Consider the following 23,971-nt stretch of genomic DNA (forward strand, 5'->3'; position numbering starts at 1 on the left):
GCTATTCCATGCTTAACTTCAAAGGGGCTTTGTGTAGGGCTGCAGCCCGGGAAGCAAGAAGAAACTTCAAAACCCACCTCCTGGCAGCCGTGGCCTAAGGCCATCACGTTCTCCTTGGCAGCAGGAAGCAGTGCATGCCAGGCAGTGTGCAGGCAGTGTGGAGGTGCCACCGCAACAATGCTCTGTGCTGGGGATCGGACCTGTAACCCAACGTTTGTACTCACACTTCATACAGGGAAAGCATCACATTATGCATCCAGGAATTAACAATTCTGCCCTCTTCCTCAACACTTGGCTCCTGCCAGTATTCTGTCACTTCAGGATGTCTTTTTATGAAGCCAGAAGAGCATTCTTGTCACCTCAAGGACACAAGTACCGCAATTACAAGAACTATAAAAATCATCAGCATTCTGCAAAATTCATTCATTACATTTGTCAGCTAAGTACCGACAGTTAAGTACCAATAGAAAAGGGAAATACAGCCCTGACAACTATAAACAGAAATTCCATTTCAGGAACCGCCAAATCCTTTGTCTAAGGTAACAATCAAAGCATGAGTTGTAAATCAGCCAAGCCTCCAAAGTCAATGTGACACAATAATCTTGGTAATGTTGGACCTATCATCAGAAACACCACAGAGCTTCCCAAAACCTTAGGAACTCAAAGCTGTTCAAGTGAAAGAACATCAAGGTAAAGCTGCCACAGTTGGAGCTATACTAAGCCACTGCTACAGCCCTGGTAACTGGAGCATGTGGTGCCAAATGCTGTCCTAAAAGCCGAGTGATCTGTGTGAGATACACATTGGAAACCCACTTCCCCACCTCCTCGCCTCCATTCCCAATATATATTTTGCCAAGTGGCTGCTGTGACTATTTAGTCACAAAAAAAAGAGTTATTTGACCATGAGGCAAATACAAATTTCATTTTAGGTTGCAATACACCCACAATCATCAATCTCCACCACAGAACACAAACTTCTTGCTTCTACTGCTATATTCTGTACATACCACGGTTTCCACACTAAATGACGAATGCAACATACAGAGTCTCTGCTCTCTTCACTATCGTGTAGAGCGAGAAGTAAAAGAAGAGACTTTGGGACACCAACCTCTATTACATCTTAAAATTCAATTCGCATTGAACAAACTGCATTTTATTTACACAAGTACATAAGAATCGAACAAACCTGCGCCCCATCTGCAAGCCAGGGAGCAGAGCAACAGAAGTTGCAGATTAGGACAAAATCTTTCACACCTCGGCGCTGTGAATCAATTCAAACATTAGCCCGCATTTGTTTCACCATCTGTGTGAACCATGTCACGTTGGCAGCACGATCTCCAACAGCCATATTACACATTTTGGAAACGCAGGAGATGTGCCGCTGTCACACCGCCAAACCGGACCTCTGCTGGAGGGAGGCAGCTCCTGGTGGAACCACCCGGAGCCTCACCTGAGCAGAGCCCACAGCCAGGGAACGCGCATCCCTGTTCACCGATAGAAACGTGCAGGAGAAAATGAAATGATGAATAGCCTACCATGGAAGTAAATAGCGACGACTTACAGGCAAGTAGTTCTCCAGCAGCTAAATATCTCCACTCTCTCAGCCAGTAACTCGGCTGACCCCCGCTTGGCCATTTTCCTCGTCCCTCCTTTTGATTTCCCGACTCTCCGCCGTGCCGCTCTGCCCGTCACCCCTCCCGCGGCGCTTGGCGGAGCCGAGCCGAGCCGGAGCCCCACGCCCGCAGCGCAGCGCCCTAAAGGCTCCCCGCCACACACCCCGCCGCCCCCGACCCCGCAGCCCCCTGGCGGCCCCGGGAACTTTCCGGCCCCGGCAGGAGCGCCGCCTCCATCCCTCCACCCGCCGCTCCGGGACGCCCCGCCGTCACCGCCGCCGCCCTCCTCCCGGCCCCGGCCAAACTCACCATAAAGAGGCGGGCGGCGGCCGAAGGATGCGGCGCCTCTCCCGTCCGAAGGCAGCGGGCACGCCGGGCAAGTCGCAGCGGGACGCGGCTCCCCGCCGCCGCAGCCGCCCTTCCCCGCCCTCACGGCCGCACGCCGCGCCCCCGCCGCCCGGCTTCCCCCGGGCTCGCCGCCCGCCCCCGAGCTCCGGGACCCCGGGGCCGTCCCCGCCGCGGCGGGCGGTGGAGGGGGCGAGCGGCCGCCTTTCTTGCCTTCCCGCTCCGCTCCGGCCAGTAGGAGCCCCGCACCGCTCGGACCGGGACCTTCGCGGAGCGGACTGAGGCGATGCTGCTCTATAGCGCGCCCAAAGTGGCTCCGGGAGCGGGCAGAGGTGACCTTCAAGCCCGGCGGGGTGGGCTGAGCCGGGGGCAGAGCGGCGTGGGTCGGGCGCGCCGAGGGAGGTGGCGGCGGCGGCACTCGGGGCCGCACAGGAGCGGCGGCGGAGGCGGGCGGCACGGCGGCGGCGGCGCGGAGCCCGGGCAGCGCCGGGCGGGGGAGCGGGGCTCCGCGGCACGCCCGAGCCCACGATTGGCGGCCGCGCGGCGGCGCCCGGCTGCCCCGCGAGGCTCCAAAGCGCGGCCCGCAGCGCCCCGCCGAGCGTCGCCCCCCGCCCGGCATCGCCCCGCAGTGCCGGCAGCCGAGGCCGGAGCGCCGCGCCATCCCAACTTTTGGTCCGCGGTTGCACGGCTACGGGGCTCGTCCCAGAAAGCCGTGGGCTTCGATGGGAGAGTGGGGCACGGGCTGTAAGTGCTGCACGCGAGAAGCCGATGGTAACTGAATAAATAGACGCCAAGCGGCACTTGGGAATCCTCTGGTTAAAACCGTGCCCTTAGCGTTACTGAGGCATCTCTGCTTGCTTCCTCCCCTTCCTCCTGCCCGTAGGAAACCAACTCTTACTCGAATCCTCTGCTCAGCTAATGAGAAGAGCACCGCACAGCCCTGCACACAGGGATTGCTCTCACACCACGCTGATAGCAGCTCCTTGTGAGAAAGTTGGAAAGAAAACAAACCGCCAGGACCCGCCAGAGCACTGCCTCGTCCTTTTCAATACATTAATTCTGAGATGATCAAATATTTTTGCGCTGCTCAACCTCCAGTTGATAAATTAATGCCACTGGGATTAAATTCAACATGTAAACCAGTGTCAGTCATAGATGGATACTCTGAGGGTGAGACAGATAGCGAGTTGTTTTAAATACATGGTTTTAAAGTGGAAAACAGTAACAATGGAACAGGTGTTGAGAGGAAGCAAGCTTTAAATCCTATGCGTGTGGTTCTTCAAGAAAAGCTTTCCATGAATAATGCCCTTAGAAATTCTTTCATCTGTAAAGAAAATAAAAGCAGCCGCAGTATTTCTGAGCTCAACTGTCAATTACACATGCATCCCATACAGAAGGGCCTCCAGTGCAAACATCCATAACCCAGTGCTTCTACCCGTGCCTTTGGTGCTCAGCCTGTTTCTTTTGCTGTCTCAAGGCTCTGGCTGTTGGGTCCCCTAAACACCAAACTCAGTGAAACTGCTGAAGAAATGCACCACATCACATTAATTTATGGAGCGGGGTTGCTTTCACCAACAACCTCGATCTCCACATTGTTTAATCTGTTTCAGGATCAAAATGTAATATCAAGTTATTACTACAGCTTCTCTCATAATGGATGCCCCACTCTGTGACCCAGGTAGGCTGATCCCTATTTACTTCCTTTGAAGACCTCAAAATGGATCTTTAAATCCTCCTCTGTGGGCTTCCCACATTTCTTATCTCATCCTTCTAATTCAATCTAAAGTCAAAACAAAACAACTGGGGGGGGGGGCTCACACATCCAACTCATGGAAGATAGAGACCAAAATAGTACCCTGAAGTCCTTTAAACTACTACAAAATGATTTTAGCATTACTCTCGGCAGCAGAAGATACCTAAATCCATATTTACTGATATGTGTGTGAGAAAGCAGAATTATACAAGCTGAGGAAATCTAAATTCAACACAAAGCTCAGGAACAGGAATGGGATGGGATGTTCAGAGCAAAACCTCAATGAGTTCCCAAGATGTCACCTTGTCCCTTCATGCTCCAGACTGTGGCTGTGCCGTTCTTAATTCATTCCTGAAGATCTCTGGTAATGAAGATTCAGCAACTCAGAAAGCGATGTACTTCCTATTGTTTAGAGAGTTTATCTTCTAATGTGAGCCTTTCTTATGTCTTTTAAGCTCTTTTCCATCTGTTCTGTCCCTCAGGTACAGAGAACAGTTGTTTCATTCCCATTTGCAAGACTCTGTAATGAAAAGAAAACAAGTTATCATGTCATTCCTTTTTCTCTTCCTTCCCTGACAAGTATTCCTTTCTCCTTTATGCAATTCCCCACCTCTTTTAAAATAAATTTCCTCATTTGCTTTTCTCCGCTTCTGATCGTTGCCATTATTCTGTTCTTTTCTGAAGATTCTCCCCCATCTTCTTTTGCAACACAGTGACCAAACAAGGAAAGAATACATCCATCAGAGGTTCTGACAATGCTGATAAAGGGGATAGATTAATTTTTTATCTCCAAGGCTGTATTTCTACTTCTAGAATTTAGGTAGGTATTTTTAATGTATGCATTGGATTTAAACTATGAATCTCTGCACTCAGCTAGACTTATGAAATGCAACAGCTTCTGCATTTTTGGAAGAAAAAACGCTGGGCAGCATAAGATAAACTGTCCTTGTTTTCTTGGCTGCTGAATTATGCAATAGAGAGAATGTCTGGGAGAAGACTTACGCTGCTAGAGGTTGTGGTTGTGGAGTGTGAGGTCAAGCAGGCTTATCCTGGAGATCCATGGAGCTGGCCACAGGAGGCAGATCAAAGGTCAGTAAGGCTGTGTAAAACTTAGTCAACTTAATAAGCTGTTGGAAGTTTCTGGACTAGAAACAAATAGATGGAGATGAGATTATTGAAGGAAATTACTCAAAGAGCAGAAATTTCCCAAGTTGTACCAAAATATTTCAGTCTTCCTGCCTCTTCTATTGTGCACCATTTTGATCTTCTGAAGCTGCAACAATGAAGGTTCCTCCAGCTTCCACCCAGGCCATCTGTTTTGCCTGTTTTCAGCCTGCTTCGGTATTTTCAGTGTCTTCAAACTCATTTGTGGTTGTACATTTCAGACTTCTATGGGCTACTGCGAGGAAATAAAGCAACCATAAATGGTGTAGGAGACAATCTGGTACCTAAAAACACTGAGGAAGAGCACAGTTGTCAGAGTGATTTGCTTCTGATCTGATCAGCACCAGGAGGCAAGAGGACACTCTTTCTCCCCTGTATAACTCATGAAATCAAAGGGTTAAGCAGCTTATCACAGACTGCCTGCTGAGTAAGGGCAGTGTTACTCACGATCGAACATGTGTTAACAATCTCTCAGCATTACCTAAGCTGTATTTCAGACTGGGAATGCCATCCCATTCGTAATACAAGACCAAAATGGTCATCTGTGGACAATGAAGGATCATTAGACTCAGTGCCTGGTGCCACGTCTTCACAGCTAATTTGTTCTTCAATACTGCTATTACATGGGGTAAACAGATAAGTAGGATTATAGCAGTAGAAGATAAAATGGTTTCATTGCTAATCAAAAAAAGGCAACACGATTGATAACAAAGCAGGTCTACAGCACATGGGTGATGAGCTAGAAGTCAAGAAAGGTCATTTCTTGGATAAAAGAATTGTTTGGAACAATAACGGGCCACAGGTGCTGTCAGAAAGGAAATAAAATTCAAGAAAAAACTGTAAAATTATTCTTGATGCCCTCAAAAATATAAGGATTCTGTGTATTCATAGAAGAATTATGTAGATATACACACACACGATACTTTAGGAATTCATCATGTGTTTGCAGCAAAGGACATCTACAACACAACAACAACCACTGCGAATTTATTACTTAAGGGCTGTTCATTTCACTACCAATGGGTACGTGAGCATACTAGATGCTTGCAGTGAAATATACACTAATGCATTTGTGGTGGTTGCTGACATATAAATTTTGGTGCCACAAACACTTCATGAATCATCTCCGACTTGAAAACAATCATGCATTACCACCTTCTTCGGTAATAATCTGTTGATACTTAACCCTTCAAACATCAGGAAGGGCAGCTGCGAATCTTGATCCTGTACATTCATGACAAAGCACTGAAATCCTGGCATGGGAAATAACTGATGAATCAGTTTCCACCTAAAAAGACATGGAAAAAAGAAGTTTACCATTCTGTACATGTACCATTCTGATGTGGCTGTTTTTGTTGTTGTTTAGTTTAACCTCAGCGCCTTTTACTTCTTGACAATTTATAGCACCTTTAGCACTTGTTTTCTGGATAAGGGGTTGATCTGAATAAGGGTAATGATTATAGCTGAGGAGTTCTGGCTAGATCGAATTTGTCATTCACTCGTTCTTTGTAGAGAAAGGATTATTTGGTTTGCATTGAATGCTTCTAATTAATACTATTTTGAATAGCTCTGTCTTGATATCAGAAGGCAGCACTAAGCTAAGGGTGTCCCATGACCACTGGTTTTGTTCAAAGTTCTGTTCAGGAAAATAATTCTGGAATATTTGTCTCACAGTTTTAAGTTGTTATGACATTTAGGTTTCAGACTTCAGCCCCACAGAATAAAATGAACTGCGTTATCGTACAGTTTTAACATCTGTTCAATTAGCAATATGTTGTTATTTAGTACAGTCTTTAAGCAGAAGGCTAGAAGTCATATTCTTAATGTCCTCGCAGCAGTATCTTGATGCACTTATGTCTAAATATCTATAAATGAGAAGATGTCCAATTTATTTGCCTCTGATAACATATTAATTTTCATTTATTCAGGGAATAGTTATTCTGCAATAACATTTTTTTTCTCTCTCCTTACTTTAACTTACGGCATATGTAAATTTTCCCTTGGTACATCTTGTAGAAACAACTGCATGCCCAACTCATCAGCATCGACTGGGTTTCATCTCTGATCTTTATTTTCATGGTCTTGAGATTGGAGGTTTCAGATAAGGCTGATAGTTTATTTGCTTTATATATTGAAAAAAGTCAGGCCGGTTTCAATGATCTTCCTTGAAAGAAAATTACAGGTTTGTGTGTTGCCTTTTTGTTGTCCTGTGTGGATGAATTGATTCACAGGTTAAACGTTAGCACGTGAGTTCCGTGCTTCCCTTTCCATGTCCATTTATATGTCAGCCAGGCTACAGAGGTATTGAAAATAAGTAAAAGCAATGATTTAAGCATTCTTTTTATCTACTTATGTATTTATTTATTAGCTTTAGGTTGGTTTGTTTGTTTGATTGAGGCATTTCTAAGGGAGGAAGCACGCCCAGAAAATTTTCATTCAATTCCATCTCCATTCGGCTCCTGATGACTGCACTGCCACAAGCAACTTCCCCTTTCTCTTCAGCTCTCAAAAGATTTTCTTTCCCTGACTTTCTTTGTAAAACTCCAAAAGCTATCAAACAAACCACTTAGCTGTAAACATGTAAAATCCAATCTTAGCCTTACGCTGTCATTGGCTCAAGGAATACACTCTTTTTTAAGCAAAATATGTATTTCAAGTGTTTTGTAGTTCTCATCATAAATACCATTAGTACTGGCCTTAACAGACCAGTGGGCATCCTCATCTTCTCAATTCATGTGAAAAGTATTGGAATGGTAGAGTTCATTTAAGAGATTTTAAAATATATTCAAGATGTATTTGGCATTGTGATATGTTGTCTTCAATTCCTGTATTGCTGTGGCAGGATTCAGAGCAATTGAAGGACTGACAGTTTTTATGACTCCCTGAAGTATAAATTCTTTTTGTTATGCCTTTTTACTGTAATCTGTACAAGTTTGGAAATACTACTCCTATACTCGCAGATTATGCAGTGTACGCTTTCCAGAGCTGTCCAAACAAGTTGGCATCTATGAAATCTTCAGAACGTGCTAAATTTTTCATCATATCCTCTGGCTTCTTCCCCTCTATTTGGGGAGCTAATACATAGATACATACACGTTGAGCTTCAAGTAAAAGATATTTAAAGATGTTTGAATTTAAATATAAACTTACTTAAATAAAAAATCTCACAAAAATGCTTGAGCTCAAAGAAAGAATTTGGAAAAATCTATTGGAAAACTGCTTGACTCTCAGTTGTCCAAAGCATCATTTTCTAACCTTCACAGTTCATGATATACTGGATCTTAAAATAATCACCTGACCTCAGCCTAGCAATATGGCTTTGGCATTACTCTACAACTAGAGATAGCAAACCCTGGAGTGTGCACTAGCGTAATTGACAACCACTTGCACAACATCACGCTGCATTCTATGTTTGAAAGGAGAGAAAAGATTTAAAATAGCTTTATCAGCAACAAATATGGAGAAGGTTTTGGTGGTTTTTTTTTTTAGCCATGAGAAAGAAAGAAATCCCCTGGAAATAATGAAATATTTTCCAAAACATTTAGCAGCGGATCCATATTGCTCTAGAAATAGAATCAAGCTGAAAAAAAAAATAGCCCACTATAAATAAGAAATCACAGAGCAAAAATCTGCAAAGATGTATTCAGTCACTGCTGAGGGTAAAGAGCCCCAGAAAATCCAAGAGCTACAAAAAGTCAGATCTGCCACCATTTCTGGTTAAATGTCTTTGAGAATTAAACTGAAGTTATAGAATGAGTTCATTTCTTACTAGTATTTTTATCTCTAATGTATTCACATCTCTGCTCTCGTATGCTGAATATATATTAGATTCATAAAAATGAATTGAAATTTACTATTTCCTGGATTATCTTATTCCAGTTAAATCCTCAATTCATAATGCAATTGCTGAAGATAAATAGAAGTTCATGAATTGTTCATGAACAGCAAAAATTCACAAGTTAGGGATGAAGAATAGATGACACAGCACCCTTCAACTAACTAACTATAGGCCACAAATTCAAGACCTGGTTTCAAATCAGCAGCAACCAAGATCCGCTTTTATCTTATCACCTGAAAGCTTTCTGGAAGCATTTGTGAATCCAGTCTGTACCATCAGCTCAATCTTTTTTGGATAAGTGGCTGCATACATAATTGACTAGAATTCAGAACCTGTCAGAAATAAGTTGAGAAATGTAAAGCCTCCTTCAGCCATCCAAATGTATAAGACAGCACATATGAGCTAATTCTCCAGCCTCCTCCTAAACTTATGTGAAACTTGATACATAGGAGTTCTTGTACATTTTTTCATATTTTAAATAAAGCTCCTCAAATATTAGTTGTTTCTAATAGTCTGCTCTTTTGACCATACCACCACCTTTGGCATTTTTATGTCAAATGTTATTGGACAATGATTAGAAAAGCCTTCTCATCAGGGACTTTTGACTATGCAAATGAAGGAGAAAAAAAGCTTCTAAACCAACTAATTTCTACCTTCTGTTGTTAGATGGGAGCACTTCAGAGTCAGACTTGAAAGAAAGAGGGACACACCACTCTTTATTTTAGGTTTTTCATGTCTTGTAGTGTGGGTTAGATTAATGGGACTATTAGTGGAATGTGATAATGTGTGGAATTTCAAACATTTTTTTTAATACACATGAGAGAGAAGAGTTGCAGATTGATCCCTACCTTTCTCTTGGCAGAAGGCAAATAGTATTCTTGAAGCAATTACTATCATAGCACTTCCAGCCTTTGTAGTGCAGTACAACTTCTCTCCAAGATTGTTTGAGATGAAGAGATACTGAAGGCCACTAATAGAGTCTGTAATAAAAAATGTACATGCATTATTATTGTAAATGTGCACATCTGTGGCACAGGAGTGTAAAATAAACCCAAATTTTATAAGATTGTATGCAAATGTAGATACTTTGCCCATGCTTAGTCTCTCAGAAGAGTTTTCATGAGACAGCAATTGAGAGTTGGCGTGTAGTTATTTTCTTGAACTCAAGCAAAACAGATGTGTAATTTGTATTAGTAGACCAGTCAGCACCAACACAGAATGCTGCTGGGGAGCTGTATCCAGTGCCTTCCATTAGACACCATTCATTATACTATATTCACATGTTTCAAAACTAAAAATGACAACTGACATAAACTTTGACTGCTCTTTTTAGAGCAAATGATTATTATTATTATTTTCTCCAAATGCAATAATAGGATATTTTTAAGAGGATATTTTTTGTCCCAGAAGATTAACAGAAACAAAGAGAACAATAACACTAGTTGATGGAGCAAATTCTCAGCTACAAACCACTGTTTTTCAACACAGTCACCACCGTTAGCTATGCATTTGCATCAGTGATGAACAAGAGCCTGCATGCCATGCATATAAAAATCTGCAGTAGTGGACGTGACCCATTGTTGATACCACCACTGCTGAAATGCCTCACCACTGATCACATCCACTGTTTGTTTGGTCTCCTTAAACATCCAACAAGGATCAATGAATGTCAGTGGGCGAATTTCTTCCCCATGGAGAAATTCAATGACACACCTTTGTCTACGTACACTTCCACATAAGAGACCATTCAGTCAGACTGCCCCTCTGCTGCCATCTGTTGCCCAGCAACAAAATGTAATGCAATACTGATGGGAAGGTTCAACCTCTACCTGCATCCCCCCAATATCTACCTCTAACTTCATGGGCTAATGTAATAAAACAGGAGGCATTACTTTCAGAGCAGCCCTCTTAGGTCAAAGAATTCCAGTGTTTTTAACAAAAGGATCACATTACTGGAACACTGGACTTTACTACAGTAAATGAACAACAGTTTGATATGAATAAGCTTTGTTGTCATTTTTGGTTCTTGTCCCAATTTTTGCTGGAACAGAGTTAATTTTCTTTATAGAGCCCTGCAAAATGCTGTGCTTTGGATCTGCTCATTAACAGTTTATACTCCCTGTAAGGATTACATTTGTGAGATGCAAGGAAAAGTACTGCTATAAATTTTAAAGGAGTTAAAAAATATGTTTATAATACTACAGCATGTTAATATTAGAAAAACCTGTTTGAAAGTAACAGAGCAGAAAAATAAGGCTAGATCTTGTCTCAGGTCATAGAAACCATCACTTAAGACTATCAGTGTATTGTGGTTGTTAGAGGCAGTGACACAAAACTAATTTATGGTGGCCATGCAGAAGGCATCCAGCTGGATAAAAACTCCCCAAGAATCAATGACAAAAGAGTCACCTCTGTTGGGTTTTCACTGCCAACTGAGACAGCTTCAGCATACATTGCTTATCCAGCCACTAACCCCTGTCAAAAAGAGGAAAGTTTGGAAAATGTATTAAGCCTCAAATTATATAGCATCATAGACAAATATTCCATGATGCTACGTTTTTCAAGGATAAGATTAGGCACTGGCTACAATGAGTCTGAGATTCATTAAACCATGCATGACATCAACTACTGTAATATCCCTCAGCCATTCTAATATGTCTGCCAGTGAAGAATTCTTACTGGTTTAACTTGCTTTTTTATTTACATAGAAAACCAGAGTGGTGAAAGATTTGTTAGGAGAAAGGGGTACTATATGGAAACAAGGAATGAAATAGCTGTTGGCTCATACAGGGATAAAGGAGTCCAATTCATTAATACTGTGGTGCAGAGAATCTGATCAGTTTGACCCAGCACTTCTTTTCACAAGGTCCACAAAGTCACTTTTCTCATACAGAACTGCCATTCCTTTTTGGTCGTGAAAAATGCCTGTCCCTCGAGGGAGGAAAGAAGGCAGACAAAGAAGAAAGATGACAGACAGAAAGGGAGAAGCAACAAGAAGCTGGGAATTGGTGGATCCTCCCAAACTGCAGCCTTCATTCTTATTAGCTTTTCATTTGGTCATTCCTTTACAAAACAGACTGTATACATTTGTTTTAAACGTGGGTAGTTTGAAAAAAAATAACTTGCTAACAACACAGAAGGGCAAACATTAGAAGAATATAGTCGCATAAAGTACTTCAAATAATCTACATCACAATATAGAGGGAAGAAAATTCTTGTATCTTTTGTGAATATTTCAGCAAGGTTCACGTTTCTAGTAATGGCTGGAAGCTGGATAGAATTTATTCATGTCACATTCTCACAATATATTCTACACGCTTTCGCAATAATAAATGTACTTTGCAGTCACATTGCATTACAAAGATGCACAATGTGCAATTTAATCTTTTAAAAGCTAAATCTCCTATCATGAGTATGAACTGCTTATTCATTCTTATAAATATATAGGTAAATTATTATTTCACTTTTTTCATTATTCATATTTAAATAATTTATCTTTGATTTCTGCCATGGACGTTAAAAGATCCAAGGGAAAAACAGTGAGGGACTTCAAAATCCTGCATTCAGTGGTGAATGCTGCCTATATACTTTCTTGTTGTCCTTCCTGTCTATTGCCAGATTCAACTCCAGGTCAGCTTTGGCTTTCCTAAACATATCCTGGAAAGGCTCTACACCTCTGCATCACTTACCTCTGTTTGCACCTCTTGTACATTTCCTTTTAATGTCTGAAATAAGATGTGCAGACATGGAGAGCAATGATCAGGCAGCAGCCACACTCCTACTGCATGGCCCACGGAGCACACGCACCACAGCACAGCTTAGAGAGAAGAGGATATCAAAGTCATGAATAATTTAATTTCCAAATTAGTTTATGTTTAGGATCAAATTCTACATATAGACAAAGCATGCAAAATTCACCCACTGAGCACTTGACAGAGCCAGCATTTGGCACCGTTTGGACAAAAGTTTATCTGTTTCCCCGGGTGTCTTTAAGAATTGGTTTTGGCAATAATCTCCTTTTCATTGGAAGCTTTTTCTGCCCTTTGTGGTTACTTTACCTTTGTTACTTTCTTAACTAGAAATGCTCATTTACATTTACACCTTGCTGGGAGTAAGCCAGCAGCTGTGCAAGAAGCAGCCATTTAATGAAAGAAACATCTGAGCAGCCTTTTGAATTACGATGAAACAATGCTGATGAGCCTTATTTTTTATCTTTGAAGCTTTCACTTGCTTTGACTTATATTTAAATATGTCTTCATTAATTTAAATATTTCTCTAGCTACATAGCACACACAGTGCCAACTGTACACAAGGCACACAGCCACATAGGCAGAAATATTGACAAACCACGTTTTCAGTGAAGTAAGAAAAGCTTACAAATGGTCCTTTGCCTTCCAAGTTACCCAAATGACTGAGTTCTCTCATTACTACAGAAATATATTCTCAAATCTGCATTAAAACACAGGATGCAACTTACATTAATTGATGGGCTGTACAGAGAACAATAATCCAGCTATCAATTCAGTTTTATGACATTGCTTATGTAAAAAAATGCTTTATGTCCACACAAATACGAAGGTCAAATGATATTAATTAATAGAGCTACACAACTCACTGAAATTGAATGGATATTCTCAAGCAGTCCCTTGATTGAGGGCTAATGCCTCATTAATCTTAAACATACCAACCCAAGAACATCCGTAAAGTCAAACAGAATTATGACTGACATAACAGCAAACACAGCTTGCTGCATGAAGAAATTCATGTTAGAAATCCTTCAGAAATACCTTCTGACACCTTAACAGAATCAGGTACAAGTATTATGTACAAAAGCACACTACATCTGTAGCTTGTACAGTTTATAATGCAATTATTTGCTAAGTTTCACTCCTACATATTGGGGCTGAGAAGCGACTGCTTTGATTTGCTGAAATCCAGCAGAATTCAATTTCCTTCTCATTGTCAGTGCGAATCTTTGTCTGTACAACATGAAAAGGGAGGAGAAGCAGAGTGCAAAAGGAGATGATCGCCAGTTCAGCATCTGGAGCATAACGAGCAGTAAATTCATTTCAGTGCAGGGTCCTTGTGAGTCATGATCATAATTGGTTAGAAGAGAAGAAACCAGGTACCTCAAAAATTATGTTCTGCTTGAATCAGCCACAATCTGCTCTTCAGCTTTCAGCAAGGTGATCAAACCCCAAGTAGGGTACCCCTACAGTAACTTCCCCTTTAGTAAGAAGGAGAAACAAAAAGACGGTTTGGATAGATCTAGAAAACAAAACGTGCTTTATGGATCCAGAAAAATCATAGTAAAATTTCATTAGAAATTGCTGAAGAACTACTTACATCATTAGCTGTGTCATGAAGTAATATTCATTTTAATACTTAAACTTAGGTCTTGAACTTGCTTGTTTATAAAAAATATAAAGAAAGCAAACTGGAAAATATTCTGGTACTCTGTCCTCTTTATTTTCCTCTGCTTAGCTCAATAAAATGAGATTTGCACAACTTAAAATTATATTTGTCTTGCAAGATGAACACAGATATTTTGCCACCTATTTCAATGAATCAGGACTGCTGGACTGTGTTAGGTGTAAACAATCTTTGTAATGTTGAAGTTAATCTTCCTGGCCTCCATTATCACGCCCATGAAAATGTTTCTAATGCACAAAAATGTAGCTGAAACTTAACAACTCCTAGGGAAATGAGGAGCAAAGGGATATCCTTGCTTATCTAGAGAAAGCCTGGTGGTTGAAAGCACAGAGATTCCATTTCTATAAAGGCAACTGCACTTTGTTACATACAGAAAAGTTCTTGGAAGGGTGGGAAGGCTCTGGGGAAAGGAGGAGGAGTGTATCATTGCTAGCTGGTAGAGACGAGTGAAGTGTTAATACATAAGCAGAACAACATTCCTGCTCTGATAATACAGAGAAATCACTTTAATATTCATTTCCTCCTGTCAGATACTTGGTCATGGCTACTGTCATAACACATACTACTTTTCATAGCACTAAATTGTTTCTGTTTATTTTCTATTATCACAGCATACTATAAATGCCTGTGAACATGCTGATTATTCTAGTTTGCAGCATGCAATCACAGCTGTTTTTCAAGGTAATGTTGGAAAAAAGCCTAAAACAACATTTTCAATAATCTCTCATAAATATCAAGAAGATAAACTAATATAATGCTATACAAAGAAATCAAGCTTTTGCAACCAGTTTGAAAGGAAGCATCCTGCTGGACAAATGCTATATTTAGGAGCAAAAATTGAAACAGAAGTGCATCACAAACATTTTGCATGTTATGGCTGAGTTTTGTGCAAGGGGTTTAATGCTTTATCACATCACTCTCAAATACAAGTTACACGTTAGGGAACTGAACCTAGACATAGACTGTTAGATGTATCTTAATAGACAATAGATGCAGTCTGATAGTCAAAACAAGGCTGTTTAGGTATTGCATTAGACTTAGCTGACCTAAATAACACCCACATTTCCTAGCTATGCTGAGTGCTGTAATTAAATACCTAAGAAGAAACTTGCTTAGCATCTACAAAGGAATATGCATTTGATGACTCAGTATGTTCCAGCAATTGAAGCTTGCAAGCTATGAATTTCCCAGTCATTGCACACTTTCAGCTGAATTGCAGGCCTGGAAGATAAGTCATTTTATAAACACATCCAATCGGATTTCGTCCAATATGCCAGGCAAATTGAAGGTAGACAAATATATTCAGAACAGGCATTTGAAATGAATTTCACACGTGAAATCAATCTAAGAACCAAAAAAAAAAAAAAAAAAAAAAGAAAAAAAGCAGTGGTGACTCATCTGAATATCAGAACATCAAGAACTAAGAAAGAGGAAGACTGGAAATAACTGAATCCTGAGAAGTGCATGACATGGGAGTACAAACAGCTGAAGGATTTCTCCCATCTTGCCTGACATGTAGGACAAGTAGGAAAGAAAACAAAACAAAATAAAACAAACCACAAAAAGCCATCAAAGACTTAAGAGTGCAGATGAACACCCAGGAAAGGGTAAGAAATAAAAGTGGAAATGTTTACAATGTTTTCACAGTGTTTTCCTGTGATTTTCCCAATCAAAGATAAAAATAAAAATAAAATTGAATAATGTGAGAGTGAAAATAGATGAGAAAAGTATTCACTATATTTCTAAGATGTATAATCATTGAAACATAGTATATATGTGATGCATGTTAAACAGCATGATGGTTTAGATGCTTTTCAGAGGGCTGTTCCTGAGATTCTGCCTTGCTCTAACACACTTGCCATCTGTTCCATATAATGATCACATCTTCTCTATCATTAAATGGCAAAAATGACTTTATAATAAAACCTACCTAGCAGGATGCCCTGACAGAATAATGACAAAAAGCCCTCCTATGAAAAAAATGCCTTCACATTGGACAGACCATCCTGGTACCTGGAAAGGTGCCTCATTCATAAATTCAAAACATGACCACAAAGATAGATGTAGATTTCCAAAGATGGAGCCTTGCTGTAGGTGCAGAGACACAGAACAGTCCTCAGGGTTAAAAGATACAGTTGTCCTTGCTAAACTTTTGAGTGTTAGCATTCAGCCCCAAATCCTCCTCCCATATTCAGAAATGTCGTCTCCTCCAAAAAGGTGAATATTAACTCATACATGTCATCTTTTCAGTTCTTGTTTTGACAGATTTATGAGCCCATTAACTTCAAAGAAAATAACTGAATGTGGGAAAAAAAAAAAAGCCTGAATACTTTTAGCTGAAAATCATTCTGCTAAATAAAAGTGAGCTCTGACTGACTGAAGCTTGAGATTATATTATTTCCTTCTGATTTAAAAGAGGGAAAACTGAAAACTACAAATGGAGGCCAGTAATGGAGCCACACCTGTAGACATCTTCATGTGGTAGAGAAGGAAGATGTCTCCAGGTCATGGCTATGGTGGTGACAATGGCCAGCCTCAAGATGTCCCACAGCTGCTCTCACTACCAATCCTCAACAGGATAGCTGGAGATGGTGGGGACATCTGAGTGACTGTGTTTGTGTTCCCAGCAACACACAAAGCAAAGATTTGCTTGCCTGGAAATGCCTAAACTCGTGCCTGCTGATGTAAAGGAGTGAATTAATTGCTTACCTTGCTTTGCTAGCAATTGGCACTTAGATGAACTTATTTAACTTTCTTCATTTTGACTCACGTGTTGGATTTTCTTTGCTTTTGCCCTCCCAGTCCTCTCCCCCATCTTTCTGTGGGGAGTAAGCAAGCAGCTGGGGTCAACTCACCTCACGGTCCTGCTCAGATCTCTGAAGAAACACGGGCTTCTGTCTCATGTTCTGATGTCTCATCTTCCTTTCACTACCATCCAGCGCTTTATTTTGGGGGGGGGGGGGGGGGGGGGGGGTTCCCCACAGACTTGAGAGACAGAAAATACATCACTGTTAGTTTAAATGCAGGCTAACTTGCACAGATCTGACCTTCACCATCAATCCACTCACTTATTGTAAATGCAGATTCTCTGTGAAACCATTTATTTCGGTCACTCTTTCTCCTACCCTGCTCTGGCATATTGCTAATGTCCCTCATTCTATTGTTAGCCACCACAGAGTGCGTCATTTTTGCATTAAGGAGCTCTTAGGTGGACCTGACACAATTTTAGCACTGAGCAGCAACATTATTCTCCAAAGTGTTCTTCCATTTTCCTTATTTGTTCTTTGTACTTCAAGAAAACAAAGGAACTGCAGAGCAGTGATGAATGAGGACCTGGATTTTAATTCTTATTCTTAGGTTTTGAATGGTTTAATTCCACCGGAGGAAAGCTCTCAAGAAATCTACAGAACTAAAGGCAAGCTATATTTCAATCACAAAATGAAAGATGCAAAATTCCTTATAGATACTTTCTTTTACTACTTCACTATTTTTAATTCAAAACTCAAGGGAAGTACTATCACATATCAATTTCGACCACTGAATCAAGTTATCAGCATAACCTAATTTAATCTCTGGCTGAGGAGAACGTTTCACTGACAGACCACTGATCTCCAATGATTTAACTTATATTAGTCCATTAAAGAAAGTAAATTAACTGATCACATTTTGAGAAGTTTCTAAAATATCTTCATTTAAAATAATTTTTAAAAACTCTACTTGATTTGAATATTAAGAAATATTTTACAGCTTGGATGATTTTAAAGGGAAAATCTTTAGCCACTAAATTCACTGTGAAAATAACACCTATCCAAGCCATGATATTCATCAGAGGCCCCAAAACAGCCATCACTGCAGTCTCACAGGTTCTTTTATGCTGACTCTGAAGTCTGTTTTTCCTGATTTTGATGTAATTCTGTGCTTGGCTATTTTGACAAAACCCTAGAATACAAAATATATAAGTTGCTCTGAAAGTAATGCCTCCTATTTACTTCCATAGAAACTACAGCAGAAACAAAGAGCACAATAAAAGTAGTTGTTGAAGCAAATTCTCAGCTACCAACCACTATTTTTCAGCAGTGGATTCTCAACACACTTAAATGCTCCTGTATGCCTGCAAAAAAAGTTGTTGCAACTGCTTCACTTCAATATTAACTGTTAACAGTTGCAATAAAAGCCATTGCCTTACACAAAAGAACAATTCTGCTATTACTACACTTTTATCTTTCTAAGTGGTCTCAAGATGGTATAAAAAATAACAACTTGATGAAGATTACTGAAGCACACATTCTGCAGAAATTTTCTCTAAATTTTACTTACGGGATTACATTATGCTTCACATAATGCTGTCCTCTTTGGTATCAACAAGAATGCTCTGAATACAGTGAAAGAAGATATATACATATAAACATAAAGGAAACATTAGGCAAGAATTCAGAAAAGCAAAATTCTCTACTCCAATGGAACGGATGACTCCATAAATACCATATCAGATAATCAAAAGCTAAAGCCAGTCACTCACTTTGAATACCTTGGCAAAGCTTTCACAAATCATAATGACAACTCCGCAATGCTGCAGAGAATATATCTCACACAGACAGCATATTACAGAAAAAAAATTACTGAGATCCTCAATGAGGGCCTCAATGAGGTTAATAAGAAATCCCTTAATCACATAAATCATCTACCACGTGTTGCTGTAACTGGATCAGTAGCACAGAAAGGCAACTTCCACTTTTAGTTTGAATGTTTCAAATGATGAGGTCTAAGAAGAAGGAAACACAGATTTCCCTGATACCTCATAAACAAGAAGAACTTCAAGGGATTTATTGTGTATTTTAGTACAAGAAAAGTGCAGGTGCCTCAAGGGAAAGAACTGCAGAATTATGATGAGTCCAAATTGGACAACATGTCAAAAAATATACTTTTGTGATAAACTTTTCAGGCTTGATTCTCTGGGACTTGCATAACAGAAAACAAAATCATGCAGAGATGACCAGTGCGGTTTTCTGTGCTGACACTTTCTGTACTTCTGTACATCTTCTATGTACACTGGAGAAGGCTTGTAAGCATATGAGGGGGGAGGAGATAAAAGGAGGTAGATAGGAGTGGAGCAGTGCCATTTGCTAAGAGCAGTTGTTCCTCTTCCCCTCCTTCCACTCTCACATTATAGTGAAGGAAGAAAACGCATACACAGAAAAGGGAAAGTATTTGCTTAGGAGGTGGATCTTGAACAATATATTTTCTCTAACTGCACTTTTTTTCAGAACCTAATACATGACACCACATGCATTTGGATGATGTTTTCTGGATGGATTTATCTGTGTATTATTAACACATACACACCAAAGAAGCTATGCACTATAATCAGCGTAAAAATTGGGCTGAATTGCTGCCAGTGTACAATTAAAAGCATTTTAGGTGACCAAGCTTGCAATTTAAATTCATTTGAAGGCATTCCCACTGCAAGCTCTGAAAGAATTAAAGTGTGCTGCAGATGCTCTTTTGGATGTAAACAGGACAAGCATTTGTTTTCTTGTCTGATTTGTGAGAAGTTGTTTTACTTTGCTGGTACCATAAAACCCAACTAACCAGAATTATTAGAAGTTGATGGAACATTAGACTCTAGACAGTCCTTCCAATGAGTTATTCAGATGAAAGGTAATTGAAACCTGCCTAACTGTGCATGGAATTAAATCTCGCATCATAAAACTGGGGAAAACTCTTATTTTTATCTAGAATATCAACAGGAGTGGAGAAAACCCTTTACCAGAAAGTAGTGCTTGGTCTCAGGAAGTGATCTTAATAGTTCATCTGCAAAAAAAAGTGAGAGGTGAAACACCAGATAGCAGTGCCTTGAGCTACCAGCAACTGTCCTATAGAAGGGTACACCAGTGCTGATATTAAACTGAGAAAAACTCACTCAATTGCTTTGTATGGCATGTAGTGTCCATAAAGGCGATGCAGAGATTCGTGGAGAGAATTCCTTCAGGGAAATACGTCTGAAATCACCGTTTTATAACTTCCAAACCAGTGGAGAAAGTGGTAAGCATGTACTGCTGCATAGTGGGGAAGCTGTGGGCCACGCAGAAATCCTAATTCCATAATTTCTCTCGTAAGCAGTTATGTCTAAATAATATTTATAGGTGCTGACATAGTTATTACATAAAGCAAGCAAAGTACCAGCAGAATTAATGTTAACAGTTATGCAGAAATTCAGTTCTCAGAGAAGGGAAGAAACAGCACTGCTGTTGGTAATCGGTGACGGCTGAAACCACCGAGGTGGATCTTTTATAGATGAACGATCCTTCCTGCTGTCAAGTGATTTCTTGAATGCTCCAGCTGGCATATGATGCTTTGCCCACCTTTGCTTTGAGTCAGATGATTTCTGAAATACCTAACAAGTTGAAGTATAAGTAAATGACAACTCTGCATTTAAACTGACCAGCCTGAAGAAACACATTGAAGCAAATAGTTTACAAAGGTGACTTTTTTTCTGTGCTTTTAAGAAAAATGTATTCAACTGAATGAATTCAGTGAAAAGCAGAGAGCTCTTCTCTTTTTTGTGCTAAAGTGGTGATTCTTTGATAAGAGTGATTGATAGCGTCTGGGTAAGTTTGCTTAATATTTGTTGTGGACAGTGCCTTGACTGAGGCTCAATCAATCACTTTGAACAGGAAATAAGGGCTAATGCACTAAAACAATATCAGTTATGCACTCAGTTAATCCATCACAATCCTCTTGTGTAGTGTTGGGAAGTCTTTTGACTTAAAATCAATCTTTAAGCTTCTTCTATTAAAAAAGAAAAACAAACAAAAAAACCGATTTCTTGTTCAACTGTTTGTAAAATATTAAATGTTCTGGAATCAAACTCACTACCCATACTTGTAGGCATGGAAATCTGTGAGAGATTTTAAGGTAAAAACAAACAAACAAACAAACAAACAAACAATCAAACCACATGTTAAAACCTACAAAGCATACAGTGCAGGCAGGAAGCTGTAGATAAAAGTCACCTCAAGGACAGATATGCTTCTGCAAAATTGGTCTGAGTTACTTTTGTTAGCTCCTGTGTTACTATCTGTTTTTGGACAGAAAGAATCAAATGACTTGAATTAATGATCTGGTTATTTCTTCTTTTTCTTTTTCTTACCAAGTATCTGTCTTGTAAATTAAAACTTCCATAAATGATAATATCATTAGTTCCTTTTTCTTCTCTTCTATAGAATTTCTATTGTAAAAAAGGATCATTTAAAAATTTGTAATAACTTCCAAAGCAGAGACATACCTCTACAGCGATGGGCAGTGAGGTAACACAGGCCCATGCGGGAGCAGAAGGCATCTTAATGTCATCTTCATGTTCCTGGAATGTTACCTATTTCTTTTAAGACTTCAGTATGTGTATGATCACTAAAGGCTTCTCTGACCATACTACTGTCTACTTCCAAATTCACATGTCCATTAATCATGACCATGATGTAATTCATTCTGTAGTTCTCTTTCATTAACATATATTTCCCATAAGACTACCTGCCTACTGCTAGTCATCAATGGGAAACTCATATTTTCCATGCTTTTTCATTAGATTTGTGTTTTGAAGGACATAATATTGGAGAGTTTTTGCAGTTAGTTTTCTTCAGTCACCTTAAAGTACTGTTAAGCCAGATAATTACTTTATGCTATAGCAATAAGAGGTATTTGAGAATGATTTTTATTTTGGTTCTATTTACTTTTCTTCTGAATAACATTTTGTCAATAGGCTATTGACTTTATTGAGCTACATGTTCTAGGAGATAATCGGCAGTTGTGAATGGATTTGTGTATTCTTCTGCACATGTTGGCTAAGCAACACCAGTGCACTTTGGAGCTCATGAACACTGACAGATTTGGAGGATAAAACTGTAATGAAATTGAGGAATATTACATATCTTATGAGTCAAAGTGTCAAATCGGAAATGCATTTTTAGTTATGCATAAGTAATTCTGAAAATACAAATATTTAATACTGAATGTACAGGAAATTAAATATTTTTTATTAACTCACTGAATGTGCACAGGATAAAGATTAAAGGCTTAATTTCTTCTTTTACTGCTTCACTGCTATTATTGTCAATCTTATACCATAGCTTTATTGTTCAAACTTGAGATGCCACAGGACATGCATTCAATCTTGTCTTAGAGGAGACTTCTTTATGCCAGTAATCAAATGGTAGGCTTTATGTCAACTTACTTGTTTGTCTACGCCACGCACTACTCCAGCTATGCCCTATAACAATGATTTCTTTTGTGACACGGATGTCACTCTCTCCTCTAGGAGTTTGTCCAAGGCCAACAATTCACTTGAAATGGTTATTCTGAAAACCATGAGAATTAAAGTGCTTTGAAATACTATTACCATAGGACAGAAATGTTGTACTGATTTATCTATGTGCAATTTCATCCATATCCCTGGCCTCCTTATATCTGAATAGAATTCAGCCATGATCATGGATTTACAACTGTGACCAAAAGAGAACTCACAAGATAGTAATGGGAAAAGGAGTCTTTCATTCTATCATATAATTAACTTCCTTACTATTATTTGACATCATTGTAGAGTATTTGGCTATGTATCATTTTTATTCTATGATTATATCGATAGTTTCATCTCTCTCTTCCTGCATACAGAAATGAAACCTCAAAAAGTATATTTACTCTATATATCCTTCATCTTATACAGTAACATTGGCCTGAATGTAACATCAGACCTAAGAGCTCCAATGCTGAAAAGGACCATTGGTTAAAGAATTCCATTTTCTGCTCTGCCCGAGGGGAAAAAACTCTCAGTCTGACTGCTTTTGTTCTTAACATAATATCTAGTCAGTGCTTTTCCCCATTACACATAATTTGAGCAGACAGGTAGCTTCAGAACAACCTCATTCAAGGTGGGGATGCGATTAGAGGAGTACAGAGAGCTGGAGTTTTACGTGTTTTGCTCAATAAACATTTAGTGGTTTTCAGCGCATTTAAAATAAATTAATAAAAATAATATTAAACATACATATTTGCTTTACACAATGAAATGAAATTATATATAATAATGCATAGCTTTTCAGCACTGATAGAATTTCATTTTATAATGTGCTAAGAATGATGAGAGAAAAGATTACTATTCAAGGAATGCCAAGCGATGAATACTCACATGTAATGAAAATAGCGGCACTCCTGTTGCCAAGATGAAACAGTCTGAAAAAGCTTTTGCAAAATGTAGACTTTGATGCAACTTAAAGAAATTTTGAAATCAATATTCTCAGTATAGATCCTCAAAACAAGTTATTTTTACCTCTTGAAAGAAAGGCTGAAAGAGCTTTTTAATTATAACACCTACATCGTTAGGTATGGATATAAAACACATGACTTTTCCCATATCGGTATAATAACTCCTTCGAGCCCCTCTCTCCCCACTCCCATATAGACATATATTATTCAGCATGTTAGAGACCATCTGGAACTTGCTCCTGAAATAGCTCAGGACTTGATGACCTTCCAGATATGCTGCAAAAAACATTTGTTTGACAAGGGTTTGGGGGAAGGTTGAGGGTGTGTTGTTCCTGAAAGGATTAAACAGGCTATTTTACAGTTTTGATTAATGCCTGATTTAATTTACTATTTGCATGTGACTGTTTTTGATGGTAAAAGGTCAAGCACTTTTACTGTTGAGCTTAATGAATGCTTGTGGTGTTTACTGCTTAAATATAAATATATACATGAACAGTCACTGGCACCAGGCCTGATTAATGCCCATTAAAGTCAATGAGAAGACTCTCATTGCTGAAGGTGATGGACTTT

The 23,971-nt window shown here is 39.6% G+C and overlaps 2 protein-coding genes across 20 annotated transcripts in view; both read right to left on the bottom strand.

Moving 5' to 3' along the window:
• RBFOX1 (RNA binding fox-1 homolog 1) overlaps positions 1–1,941 on the bottom strand; it is a 584,605-nt gene extending 582,664 nt beyond the window's left edge. For 14 of the 19 annotated variants that reach the window (XM_072349243.1, XM_072349239.1, XM_072349259.1 and 11 more), the window contains exon 1: positions 1,562–1,777. Coding sequence is in view for 1 of the 19 variants with exons in the window: in XM_072349226.1 (XP_072205327.1) it covers positions 1,536–1,538 (3 nt within the window). In the remaining 18 variants the exon portion in view is untranslated. Of the gene's footprint in view, positions 1–1,535; positions 1,779–1,922 lie in introns of those variants that run through there. The other 5 variants (XM_072349263.1, XM_072349278.1, XM_072349247.1 and 2 more) reach the window with 3 other exon arrangements.
• LOC140258564 (uncharacterized) lies at positions 1,601–2,619 on the bottom strand. Its single transcript, XM_072348950.1, has 2 exons — positions 1,777–2,619; positions 1,601–1,705 (listed from the first exon to the last, which is right to left on the bottom strand). Exons 1-2 carry the CDS (start codon positions 2,617–2,619, stop codon positions 1,601–1,603), a joined length of 948 nt encoding a protein of 315 aa, XP_072205051.1.
• Between the last annotated feature and the right edge of the window lie 21,352 nt (positions 2,620–23,971).

The sequence above is a fragment of the Excalfactoria chinensis genome, chromosome 14 (genome assembly GCF_039878825.1).
Source record: "Excalfactoria chinensis isolate bCotChi1 chromosome 14, bCotChi1.hap2, whole genome shotgun sequence".
NCBI lineage: Eukaryota > Metazoa > Chordata > Aves > Galliformes > Phasianidae > Excalfactoria > Excalfactoria chinensis.